The 11,522-nt window shown below is 49.7% G+C and overlaps 2 protein-coding genes across 4 annotated transcripts in view; one reads left to right on the forward strand and one right to left on the reverse strand.

Moving 5' to 3' along the window:
• SLC16A3 (solute carrier family 16 member 3) overlaps window positions 1–11,522 on the reverse strand; it is a 140,938-nt gene that overhangs the window by 49,268 nt on the left and 80,148 nt on the right. The window lies entirely within an intron of this gene.
• Window positions 1–11,522, forward strand: part of CCDC57 (coiled-coil domain containing 57) — a 94,233-nt gene that overhangs the window by 4,988 nt on the left and 77,723 nt on the right. For all 3 annotated transcript variants that reach the window (XM_075579982.1, XM_075579980.1, XM_075579981.1), the window contains 3 exons: window positions 1,230–1,638; window positions 2,114–2,222; window positions 10,599–10,700. In XM_075579982.1, coding sequence (XP_075436097.1) covers window positions 1,230–1,638; window positions 2,114–2,222; window positions 10,599–10,700 — 620 coding nt within the window. The remainder of the gene's footprint in view (window positions 1–1,229; window positions 1,639–2,113; window positions 2,223–10,598; window positions 10,701–11,522) is intronic.

Here is an 11,522-nt window from a genome sequence, read left to right on the forward strand (position 1 = left end):
TCTCTCTCCTTCAGCGCTCTCTCTCCTTCAGCGCTCTCTCTCCTTTAGCGCTCTCTCTCCTTCAGCGCTCTCTCTCCTTCAGCGCTCTCTCTCCTTCAGCGCTCTCTCTCCTTCAGCGCTCTCTCTCCTTCAGCGCTCTCTCTCCTTCAGCGCTCTCTCTCCTTCAGCTCTCTCTCTCCTTCAGCTCTCCCTCCTCCAGCTCTCTCCACCTCCTCCAGCCGGCAGAGGAGTTAGGAGTTGCACGGAGGCAGAGCAGGACAGCCGGGGAGGAGCACGCTGTAGCATTATAGAAACTGGACGTAAGAAAGACTTCCGGTTCGGACCACTGGGGCGCGCTCTTCCCCAGCCTTCCTGCCTCCGTGCAACTCTTAACTCCTTCGCAGGCTGCTCCTCTGCTTCACTCTGGCGGCCCGCTGCCGCGTACCATCATCTCCCCCCGCCTGCCTCTATCTGCGGGAGAAGAGCGAGAGATGGTCAGTAGGGCCGTCGACGGGGGGAGAGCAGGCCCCAAAGAGCGCGGGCCTCTGGCCAGGCTATATCTACGTTCCTGACAATGTCGCTAACATGTGCATATTGTAAGTGGTACAGAGTCGGTATACCAGCACTATGTCCCTGACAATGTCGCTAACATGTGCATATTGTAAGGGGTACAGAGTCGGTATACCAGCACTATGTCCCTGACAATGTCGCTAACATATGCATATTGTAAGGGGTACAGAGTCGGTATACCAGCACTATGTCCCTGACAATGTCGCTAACATATGCATATTGTAAGTGGTACAGAGTCGGTATACCAGCACTATGTCCCTGACAATGTCGCTAACATGTGCATATTGTAAGTGGTACAGAGTCGGTATACCAGCACTATGTCCCTGACAATGTCGCTAACATATGCATATTGTAAGTGGTACAGAGTCGGTATACCAGCACTATGTCCCTGACAATGTCGCTAACATATGCATATTGTAAGGGGTACAGAGTCGGTATACCAGCACTATGTCCCTGACAATGTCGCTAACATATGCATATTGTAAGGGGTACAGAGTCGGTATACCAGCACTATGTCCCTGACAATGTCGCTAACATATGCATATTGTAAGGGGTACAGAGTCGGTATACCAGCACTATGTCCCTGACAATGTCGCTAACATGTGCATATTGTAAATGGTACAGAGTCGGTATACCAGCACTATGTCCCTTCTTTCATCAACGTATTATCTTGCTTTCAGGTCCCAAAATGTTGCCACAAGAAGAGGACTTTCCAGAACTTCTTTCCAGGAAAGAACAAGAATGGAAAGCACTTCAGCATCGTCAGGTTCAGTTCCTGGAGACCACGCTTCAGGAAAACAAGAAGCGGCATCAAGAACAAACAGAACAATTCAGCAGGTTAAAAGAGGATTTTACCCACAACCTCAAGGTGTTGGGCGAGAGAGATCGAGAACTGGAACAATATGAAATGATGTTCAGTCATCTAAAAGTGGTTGAAAACGCAAAGCAGTCTGAAATCAGCGACCTAAAGATACACATTGAGAAACTCCAGCAAGAAGTGGAAGGAGAGAGGAAGAGGCGCGATGAGCTGCAGTGTCTCTATCAGCGGAAAGTCAGAGAGCATCAGATAGAAGTAGAGAGAGAGCACAGGTAAGAAACGGTCATTAAATGTAACAAATGGGGAAGTCTTACAAAATAACCGTTTAGTTACAGCATACTGTGGTGTCCTATACTGGACATATTGTGTATAGAATTGCAGTCTAAGGCGCCGCTTACGGTGCAGGTCACGCGACCGATGATGTCACCCGTCGCCACTAGCGAAAGTTATAATTCAGTTTTAAGCGACGTTGCTGGCGACAAGGCCGGTGACATCACGAAGGGGGAGGGAAGCGCTCTCTGGTTTAGAGACAGTCACATGTGGCGACTGTCTCTAAAAAAAATAATCAAATTTACCCGGCTTCAACGTTTTTGGTCGCGACGTCGCGCTTACTATAAGCGCATGCGACGGAGTCAATGTATTTGTTTCGGAGCGACGTCGCCAGGCACTATAAGCGCAGCCTTAGAACCACCACCATCTTTCCTGGTCAGACAAATGCTGACACATAACATCTAAATGTTGTTTAAGCTCTAAAAGCCGCGATATTGATCACCATCGGGAAGAGTATAAGAAAGTTAAACGCCAGCTGGAGAGAAAAATTGAAGAGGTGGAAGGGGATCTGACCCTACAGAAACAGGTGAGCTGAGAAGTCTCTATGGGAAGTCGGCACAACAGCCCAGTACCAGAAACAATACAAATACGATTTGGGCTGGGATGTATTTTGAGCGCTGTGCCCGGGGGGGTATGTGTGTGATATAAATGACTGGGATGTATTGAGCGCTGTGCCCGGGGGTGTATGTGTGTGATATAAATGACGGGATGTATTGAGCGCTGTGCCCGGGGGGGTATGTGTGTGATATAAATGACGGGATGTATTGAGCGCTGTGCCCGGGGGGGTATGTGTGTGATATAAATGACGGGATGTATTGAGCGCTGTGCCCGGGGGTGTATGTGTGTGATATAAATGACGGGATGTATTGAGCGCTGTGCCCAGGGGTGTATGTGTGTGATATAAATGACGGGATGTATTGAGCGCTGTGCCCGGGGGTGTATGTGTGTGATATAAATGACGGGATGTATTGAGCGCTGTGCTCGGGGGTGTATGTGTGTGATATAAATGACTGGGATGTATTGAGCGCTGTGCCCGGGGGTGTATGTGTGTGATATAAATGACGGGATGTATTGAGCGCTGTGCCCGGGGGTGTATGTGTGTGATATAAATGACTGGGATGTATTGAGCGCTGTGCCCGGGGGTGTATGTGTGTGATATAAATGACTGGGATGTATTGAGCGCTGTGCCCGGGGGTGTATGTGTGTGATATAAATGACGGGATGTATTGAGCGCTGTGCCCGGGGGTGTATGTGTGTGATATAAATGACGGGATGTATTGAGCGCTGTGCCCGGGGGTGTATGTGTGTGATATAAATGACTGGGATGTATTGAGCGCTGTGCCCAGGGGTGTATGTGTGTGATATAAATGACGGGATGTATTGAGCGCTGTGCTCGGGGGTGTATGTGTGTGATATAAATGACTGGGATGTATTGAGCGCTGTGCCCGCGGGTGTATGTGTGTGATATAAATGACGGGATGTATTGAGCGCTGTGCCCGGGGGTGTATGTGTGTGATATAAATGACGGGATGTATTGAGCGCTGTGCCCGGGGGTAATGTGTGTGATATAAATGACGGGATGTATTGAGCGCTGTGCCCGGGGGTGTATGTGTGTGATATAAATGACTGGGATGTATTGAGCGCTGTGCCCGGGGGGGTATGTGTGTGATATAAATGACTGGGATGTATTGAGCGCTGTGCCCGGGGGTGTATGTGTGTGATATAAATGACGGGATGTATTGAGCGCTGTGCCCGGGGGTGTATGTGTGATATAAATGACGGGATGTATTGAGCGCTGTACCCGGGGGTGTATGTGTGATATAAATGACTGGGATGTATTGGGCGCTGTGCCCGGGGGTGTATGTGTGTGATATAAATGACTGGGATGTATTGAGAGCTGTACCCGGGGGTGTATGTGTGATATAAATGACTGGGATGTATTGAGCGCTGTGCCCAGGGGTGTATGTGTGTGATATAAATGACTGGGATGTATTGGGCGCTGTGCCCGGGGGTGTATGTGTGTGATATAAATGACGGGATGTATTGAGCGCTGTGCCCGGGGGTGTATGTGTGTGATATAAATGACGGGATGTATTGAGCGCTGTGCCCGGGGGTGTATGTGTGTGATATAAATGACGGGATGTATTGAGCGCTGTGCCCGGGGGTATGTGTGTGATATAAATGACGGGATGTATTGAGCGCTGTGCCCGGGGGTGTATGTGTGATATAAATGACTGGGATGTATTGAGCGCTGTGCCCGGGGGTGTATGTGTGTGATATAAATGACTGGGATGTATTGAGCGCTGTGCCCGGGGTGTATGTGTGTGATATAAATGACGGGATGTATTGAGCGCTGTGCCCGGGGGGGTATGTGTGTGATATAAATGACGGGATGTATTGAGCGCTGTGCCCGGGGTGTATGTGTGTGATATAAATGACGGGATGTATTGAGCGCTGTGCCCGGGGGTGTATGTGTGTGATATAAATGACGGGATGTATTGAGCGCTGTGCCCGGGGGTGTATGTGTGTGATATAAATGACGGGATGTATTGAGCGCTGTGCCCGGGGGTGTATGTGTGTGATATAAATGACGGGATGTATTGAGCGCTGTGCCCGGGGGTGTATGTGTGTGATATAAATGACGGGATGTATTGAGCGCTGTGCCCGGGGGTGTATGTGTGATATAAATGACTGGGATGTATTGAGCGCTGTGCCCGGGGGTGTATGTGTGTGATATAAATGACTGGGATGTATTGAGCGCTGTGCCCGGGGGTGTATGTGTGTGATATAAATGACGGGATGTATTGAGCGCTGTGCCCGGGGGTGTATGTCTGTGATATAAATGACTGGGATGTATTGAGCGCTGTGCCCGGGGGTGTATGTGTGATATAAATGACTGGGATGTATTGAGCGCTGTGCCCGGGGGTGTATGTGTGTGATATAAATGACGGGATGTATTGAGCGCTGTGCCCGGGGCTGTATGTCTGTGATATAAATGACTGGGATGTATTGAGCGCTGTGCCCGGGGGTGTATGTGTGATATAAATGACTGGGATGTATTGAGCGCTGTGCCCGGGGGTGTATGTGTGTGATATAAATGACGGGATGTATTGAGCGCTGTGCCCGGGGCTGTATGTCTGTGATATAAATGACTGGGATGTATTGAGCGCTGTGCCCGGGGGTGTATGTGATATAAATGACTGGGATGTATTGAGCGCTGTGCCCGGGGGGGTGTGTGATATAAATGACTGGGATGTATTGAGCGCTGTGCCCGGGGGTATGTGTGTGATATAAATGACTGGGATGTATTGAGCGCTGTGCCCGGGGCTGTATGTGTGTGATATAAATGACGGGATGTATTGAGCGCTGTGCCCGGGGGTGTATGTGATATAAATGACTGGGATGTATTGAGCGCTGTGCCCGGGGGTGTATGTGTGTGATATAAATAACTGGGATGTATTGAGCGCTGTGCCCGGGGCTGTATGTGTGTGATATAAATGACGGGATGTATTGAGCGCTGTGCCCGGGGGTGTATGTGTGTGATATAAATGACGGGATGTATTGAGCGCTGTGCCCGGGGGTGTATGTGTGTGATATAAATGACGGGATGTATTGAGCGCTGTGCCCGGGGGTGTATGTGTGTGATATAAATGACTGGGATGTATTGGGCGCTGTGCCCGGGGATGTATGTGTGTGATATAAATGACGGGATGTATTGAGCGCTGTGCCCGGGGGTGTATGTGTGTGATATAAATGACGGGATGTATTGAGCGCTGTGCCCGGGGGTGTATGTCTGTGATATAAATGACGGGATGTATTGAGCGCTGTGCCCGGGGGTGTATGTGTGTGATATAAATGACTGGGATGTATTGAGCGCTGTGCCCGGGGGTGTATGTGTGTGATATAAATGACGGGATGTATTGAGCGCTGTGCCCGGGGGTGTATGTGTGTGATATAAATGACGGGATGTATTGAGCGCTGTGCCCGGGGGGGTATGTGTGTGATATAAATGAGGGGATGTATTGAGCGCTGTGCCCGGGGGTGTATGTGTGTGATATAAATGACGGGATGTATTGAGCGCTGTGCCCGGGGGTGTATGTGTGTGATATAAATGACTGGGATGTATTGAGCGCTGTGCCCGGGTGGGTATGTGTGTGATATAAATGACTGGGATGTATTGAGCGCTGTGCCCGGGGGTGTATGTGTGATATAAATGACTGGGATGTATTGAGCGCTGTGCCCGGGGGGGTATGTGTGTGATATAAATGACTGGGATGTATTGAGCGCTGTGCCCGGGGGTGTATGTGTGATATAAATGACTGGGATGTATTGAGCGCTGTGCCCGGGGCTGTATGTGTGTGATATAAATGACGGGATGTATTGAGCGCTGTGCCCGGGGGTGTATGTGTGTGATATAAATGACGGGATGTATTGAGCGCTGTGCCCGGGGGGGTATGTGTGTGATATAAATGACGGGATGTATTGAGCGCTGTGCCCGGGGCTGTATGTGTGTGATATAAATGACGGGATGTATTGAGCGCTGTGCCCGGGGGTGTATGTCTGTGATATAAATGACGGGATGTATTGAGCGCTGTGCCCGGGGGTGTATGTGTGATATAAATGACTGGGATGTATTGAGCGCTGTGCCCGGGGCTGTATGTGTGTGATATAAATGACGGGATGTATTGAGCGCTGTGCCCGGGGGTGTATGTGTGTGATATAAATGACGGGATGTATTGAGCGCTGTGCCCGGGGGTGTATGTGTGTGATATAAATGACTGGGATGTATTGAGCGCTGTGCCCGGGGGTGTATGTCTGTGATATAAATGACTGGGATGTATTGAGCGCTGTGCCCGGGGGTGTATGTGTGTGATATAAATGACGGGATGTATTGAGCGCTGTGCCCGGGGGGGTATGTGTGTGATATAAATGACTGGGATGTATTGAGCGCTGTGCCCGGGGGTGTATGTGTGATATAAATGACGGGATGTATTGAGCGCTGTGCCCGGGGGGGTATGTGTGTGATATAAATGACTGGGATGTATTGAGCGCTGTGCCCGGGGGTGTATGTGTGTGATATAAATGACGGGATGTATTGAGCGCTGTGCCCGGGGGTGTATGTGTGTGATATAAATGACGGGATGTATTGAGCGCTGTGCCCGGGGGTGTGTGTGTGATATAAATGACGGGATGTATTGAGCGCTGTGCCCGGGGGTGTATGTGTGTGATATAAATGACTGGGATGTATTGAGCGCTGTGCCCGGGGGTGTATGTGTGTGATATAAATGACTGGGATGTATTGAGCGCTGTGCCCGGGGGTGTATGTGTATGATATAAATGACAGGGATGTATTGAGCGCTGTGCCCGGGGGTGTATGTGTGTGATATAAATGACGGGATGTATTGAGCGCTGTGCCCGGGGGTGTATGTGTGTGATATAAATGACGGGATGTATTGAGCGCTGTGCCCGGGGGGGTATGTGTGTGATATAAATGACGGGATGTATTCAGCGCTGTGCCCGGGGGTATGTGTGTGATATAAATGACTGGGATGTATTGAGCGCTGTGCCCGGGGGTGTATGTGTGTGATATAAATGACGGGATGTATTGAGCGCTGTGCCCGGGGTGTATGTGTGTGATATAAATGACGGGATGTATTCAGCGCTGTGCCCGGGGGTATGTGTGTGATATAAATGACGGGATGTATTGAGCGCTGTGCCCGGGGGTGTATGTGTGTGATATAAATGACGGGATGTATTGAGCGCTGTGCCCGGGGTGTATGTGTGTGATATAAATGACTGGGATGTATTGAGCGCTGTGCCCGGGGGTGTATGTGTGTGATATAAATGACTGGGATGTATTGAGCGCTGTGCCCGGGGCTGTATGTGTGTGATATAAATGACGGGATGTATTGAGCGCTGTGCCCGGGGGTGTATGTGTGTGATATAAATGACGGGATGTATTGAGCGCTGTGCCCGGGGGTGTATGTGTGTGATATAAATGACTGGGATGTATTGAGCGCTGTGCCCGGGGCTGTATGTGTGTGATATAAATGACGGGATGTATTGAGCGCTGTGCCCGGGGGTGTATGTGTGTGATATAAATGACGGGATGTATTGAGCGCTGTGCCCGGGGGTGTATGTGTGTGATATAAATGACGGGATGTATTGAGCGCTGTGCCCGGGGGTGTATGTGTGTGATATAAATGACGGGATGTATTGAGCGCTGTGCCCGGGGTGTATGTGTGTGATATAAATGACTGGGATGTATTGAGCGCTGTGCCCGGGGCTGTATGTGTGTGATATAAATGACGGGATGTATTGAGCGCTGTGCCCGGGGGTGTATGTGTGTGATATAAATGACGGGATGTATTGAGCGCTGTGCCCGGGGGTGTATGTGTGTGATATAAATGACGGGATGTATTGAGCGCTGTGCCCGGGGGTGTATGTGTGTGATATAAATGACGGGATGTATTGAGCGCTGTGCCCGGGGTGTATGTGTGTGATATAAATGACTGGGATGTATTGAGCGCTGTGCCCGGGGCTGTATGTGTGTGATATAAATGACGGGATGTATTGAGCGCTGTGCCCGGGGTGTATGTCTGTGATATAAATGACTGGGATGTATTGAGCGCTGTGCCCGGGGGGGTATGTGTGTGATATAAATGACTGGGATGTATTGAGCGCTGTGCCCGGGGGGGTATGTGTGTGATATAAATGACTGGGATGTATTGAGCGCTGTGCCCGGGGGTGTATGTGTGTGATATAAATGACTGGGATGTATTGAGCGCTGTGCCCGGGGGTGTATGTGTGTGATATAAATGACGGGATGTATTGAGCGCTGTGCCCGGGGGTGTATGTGTGTGATATAAATGACGGGATGTATTGAGCGCTGTGCCTACGGGTTCTGTGGTTTTGACTCTGCCAATCAATAATCTAATCTAAACGGGCCAGCTGCCACCTGCGCAGTCCTGATGCTGCCGCTCTGTTTGCTACCCTTGCCACGTCCCCACATGGATTCGTCGCCTCGGTAATTGTGTCTGTACTAAGTGGGAATGTGCAGACTGAACGGGACTGATGCCAGGGCACTAACCTCTTTAACATTGAGGTTTCAAGAGAAAGGTCAGTTTAAATTTGGAGCAGAAGGCTGCGTGGAGACCTGCTCGTGTGGTGTAGTTCCCAGCTGCTTCCCGGCGCCCTTAACCTAAATGACTCTGTGTCCTTTGCAGGCATACAAGCTTTTGTCTGGTTACATTACATATACAAAGAAAAGAAATGTGTATCTGTGATTGGCACAATTTTACTGTACTGTAAACGTGATGAGAGAACAAGGAATATCTCCTCAAGCTGCTGCGGATAATAGATTAAAGAAGGTATTGGTAATACACAGGTGTAGGGTCTGAAGAAAGGACTTAAAAGTCCTGCAACGTTGCTATATGTATATACCTGCTCTGATGCCTTAATACAGCAGAAGTTCATTTAACGTAACCAAAGCCTCCTGTGTGCTTCCTCTATTACCAATACCTTCTCATGTCCACATGGATCCAGTTCTGAGACGCCGGGATCACAGAGGGGGAGCACCAAGGGGGCAAATATTGATAACTTTTTTCTTTAAAGCAGCGGTGCGCCATTTCTGTCCTCCCACTTGTCCGGGTAATAGATTAATACATACATTCAATGCTACATTCTTCTTGTCTCCAGCACGGAAGTTGTATTTCTCTGCCAGGGAAAGGTGTCACTACGCGTCTTCATGTGTAGGTATAAAACAATGTAGCAGGGTATTGTAACTACTAAGAAAATCTGTTTATTCCTTATGTACAATGGAGGATATTTCATAAATCCTTTGATGCCATTTTCTTTTTATCTGTGTGGAGATATGTCACCAAAGGAAGAGAATGTTTACGCTTGTTGTGTGTACGTAATGGCCGCCCCCATTCCTCTGACAGGGTACCTGGTCTTAAATTGCTGTTAAAAACGACTGCTCGAAATGACAACTCCTCTTTGCAGTGATAGACACGCAGGCGGGTGACACGGACCCTGCAGACACGCAGGCGGGTGACACGGAGACCCTGCAAACACGCAGGCGGGGGACACGGAGACCCTGCAAACACGCAGGCGGGTGACACGGGGACCCTGCAAACACGCAGGCGGGTGACACGGAGACCCTGCAGACACGCAGGCGGGTTACACGGACCCTGCAAACACGCAGGCGGGGGACACGGAGACCCTGCAGACGGGTTACACGGACCCTGCAGACACGCGGGCGGGGGACACAGAGACACGCAAACGGATGTCACGGAGACCCAGCAGACACGCAGGCGGATAAAACGGAGACTCGCAGGCACGTGACACGGAGACCCTGCAGACATGCGGGTGACACGGAGACCCCTGCAGACACACGGGCGGATAATACAGAGACTGGCAGGTGCTTGACACGGAGGCCCCTGCAGACACGCAGGTGACACAGAAGTCCTTCCGGCCCCGCAGGCGTGCGACACGGGGACCCCTGCAGACACGCGGGCGACACAGAGACCCCTGCAGACACGCGGGCGACACAGAGACCCCTGCAGACACGCGGGCTGTTTAAGCCATGTGCACTGTAGGAAATCACTTATTCTGCCCAAAACTGTCATTGTATTTGTAGCCATTCAAACGATTTTTATTGTTTTATAGTACGGGTAATCTAATACAAAGTGTGTGCTTGTGATTATACATAAAGCATTGGTGTCATAGTGTGCTTCTGTATGTTTTTGCTCCTGAGAAACACACAAGGTGTGTGTCTGGCATCTCCTTTCCTTTTGTACAAAGGGTATAATGAGGAGGATCTGCCGGTCCCCATACCGGTGATATTATTGATCCTGGACACGATATCTTCCTATGTGTTTCTCTTGCTCTTTTCCTGCAGGAACTGACTCTTGAATTTGATGCCGAGATGAAAAAACGTGAACATGAATTTGGCGTAAATCTGGATGCGATGAGCACGTTAGTTCTGTCCCATGAACTCAAGGTAGGAAGAGAGCTCTGCATGGGTTTCCTGTCCTACACACAGTATATAGGTGTATATTACATACTGTCTATTCAGTTTCTCCATGTGAGGGGGAATTCCCCTGTGTGAGATGTAACACGCTGCTCACCATCTGTTTACTGCTGGGAGTCGTAGCAATCCCAGTAAGCGTGTGATACTTTGTGGGCTGTGGTACCTTCTGATGTGATCTCTTAACTGGAGATGGGAGTCTGAAATCCAGGACACATGAGGCTCCTTCACAGCAGGGTCTTCCTGTGTACATGGGATCTTTAGATGAGTAGCATGCTGTATCTGGCTATTGTCCTCTGGTGTATACTGGATATCCATGAATAAGGTCTACAGCTGCATTCATACCTCTGCCTGTTCACACGTCACTGATACCTGAGGATAATACCACAGCCCCGGGTACCTATCCTCTGAGCATCTCATCCGTGGATGTATACACCTCATTACGTTAGTAATCGGAGCGTCTCCTCCATGGATGTATACACCTCATTACGTTAGTAATCTGAGCGTCTCATCCATGGATGTATACACCTCATTACGTAGTAATCTGGCGTCTCCTCCATGGATGTATACACCTCATTACGTTAGTAATCTGAGCGTCTCCTCCATGGATGTATACACCTCATTACGTAGTAATCTGAGCGTCTCCTCCATGGATGTATACACCTCAATACGTTGGTAATCTCAGCGTCTCCTCCATGGATGCATACACCTCATTACGTTAGTAATCTGAGCGTCTCCTCCATGGATGCATACACCTCATTACGTTGGTAATCTCAGCGTCTCCTCCATGGATGT

Source organism: Ascaphus truei, chromosome 22 (genome assembly GCF_040206685.1).
Source record: "Ascaphus truei isolate aAscTru1 chromosome 22, aAscTru1.hap1, whole genome shotgun sequence".
Lineage (NCBI taxonomy): Eukaryota > Metazoa > Chordata > Amphibia > Anura > Ascaphidae > Ascaphus > Ascaphus truei.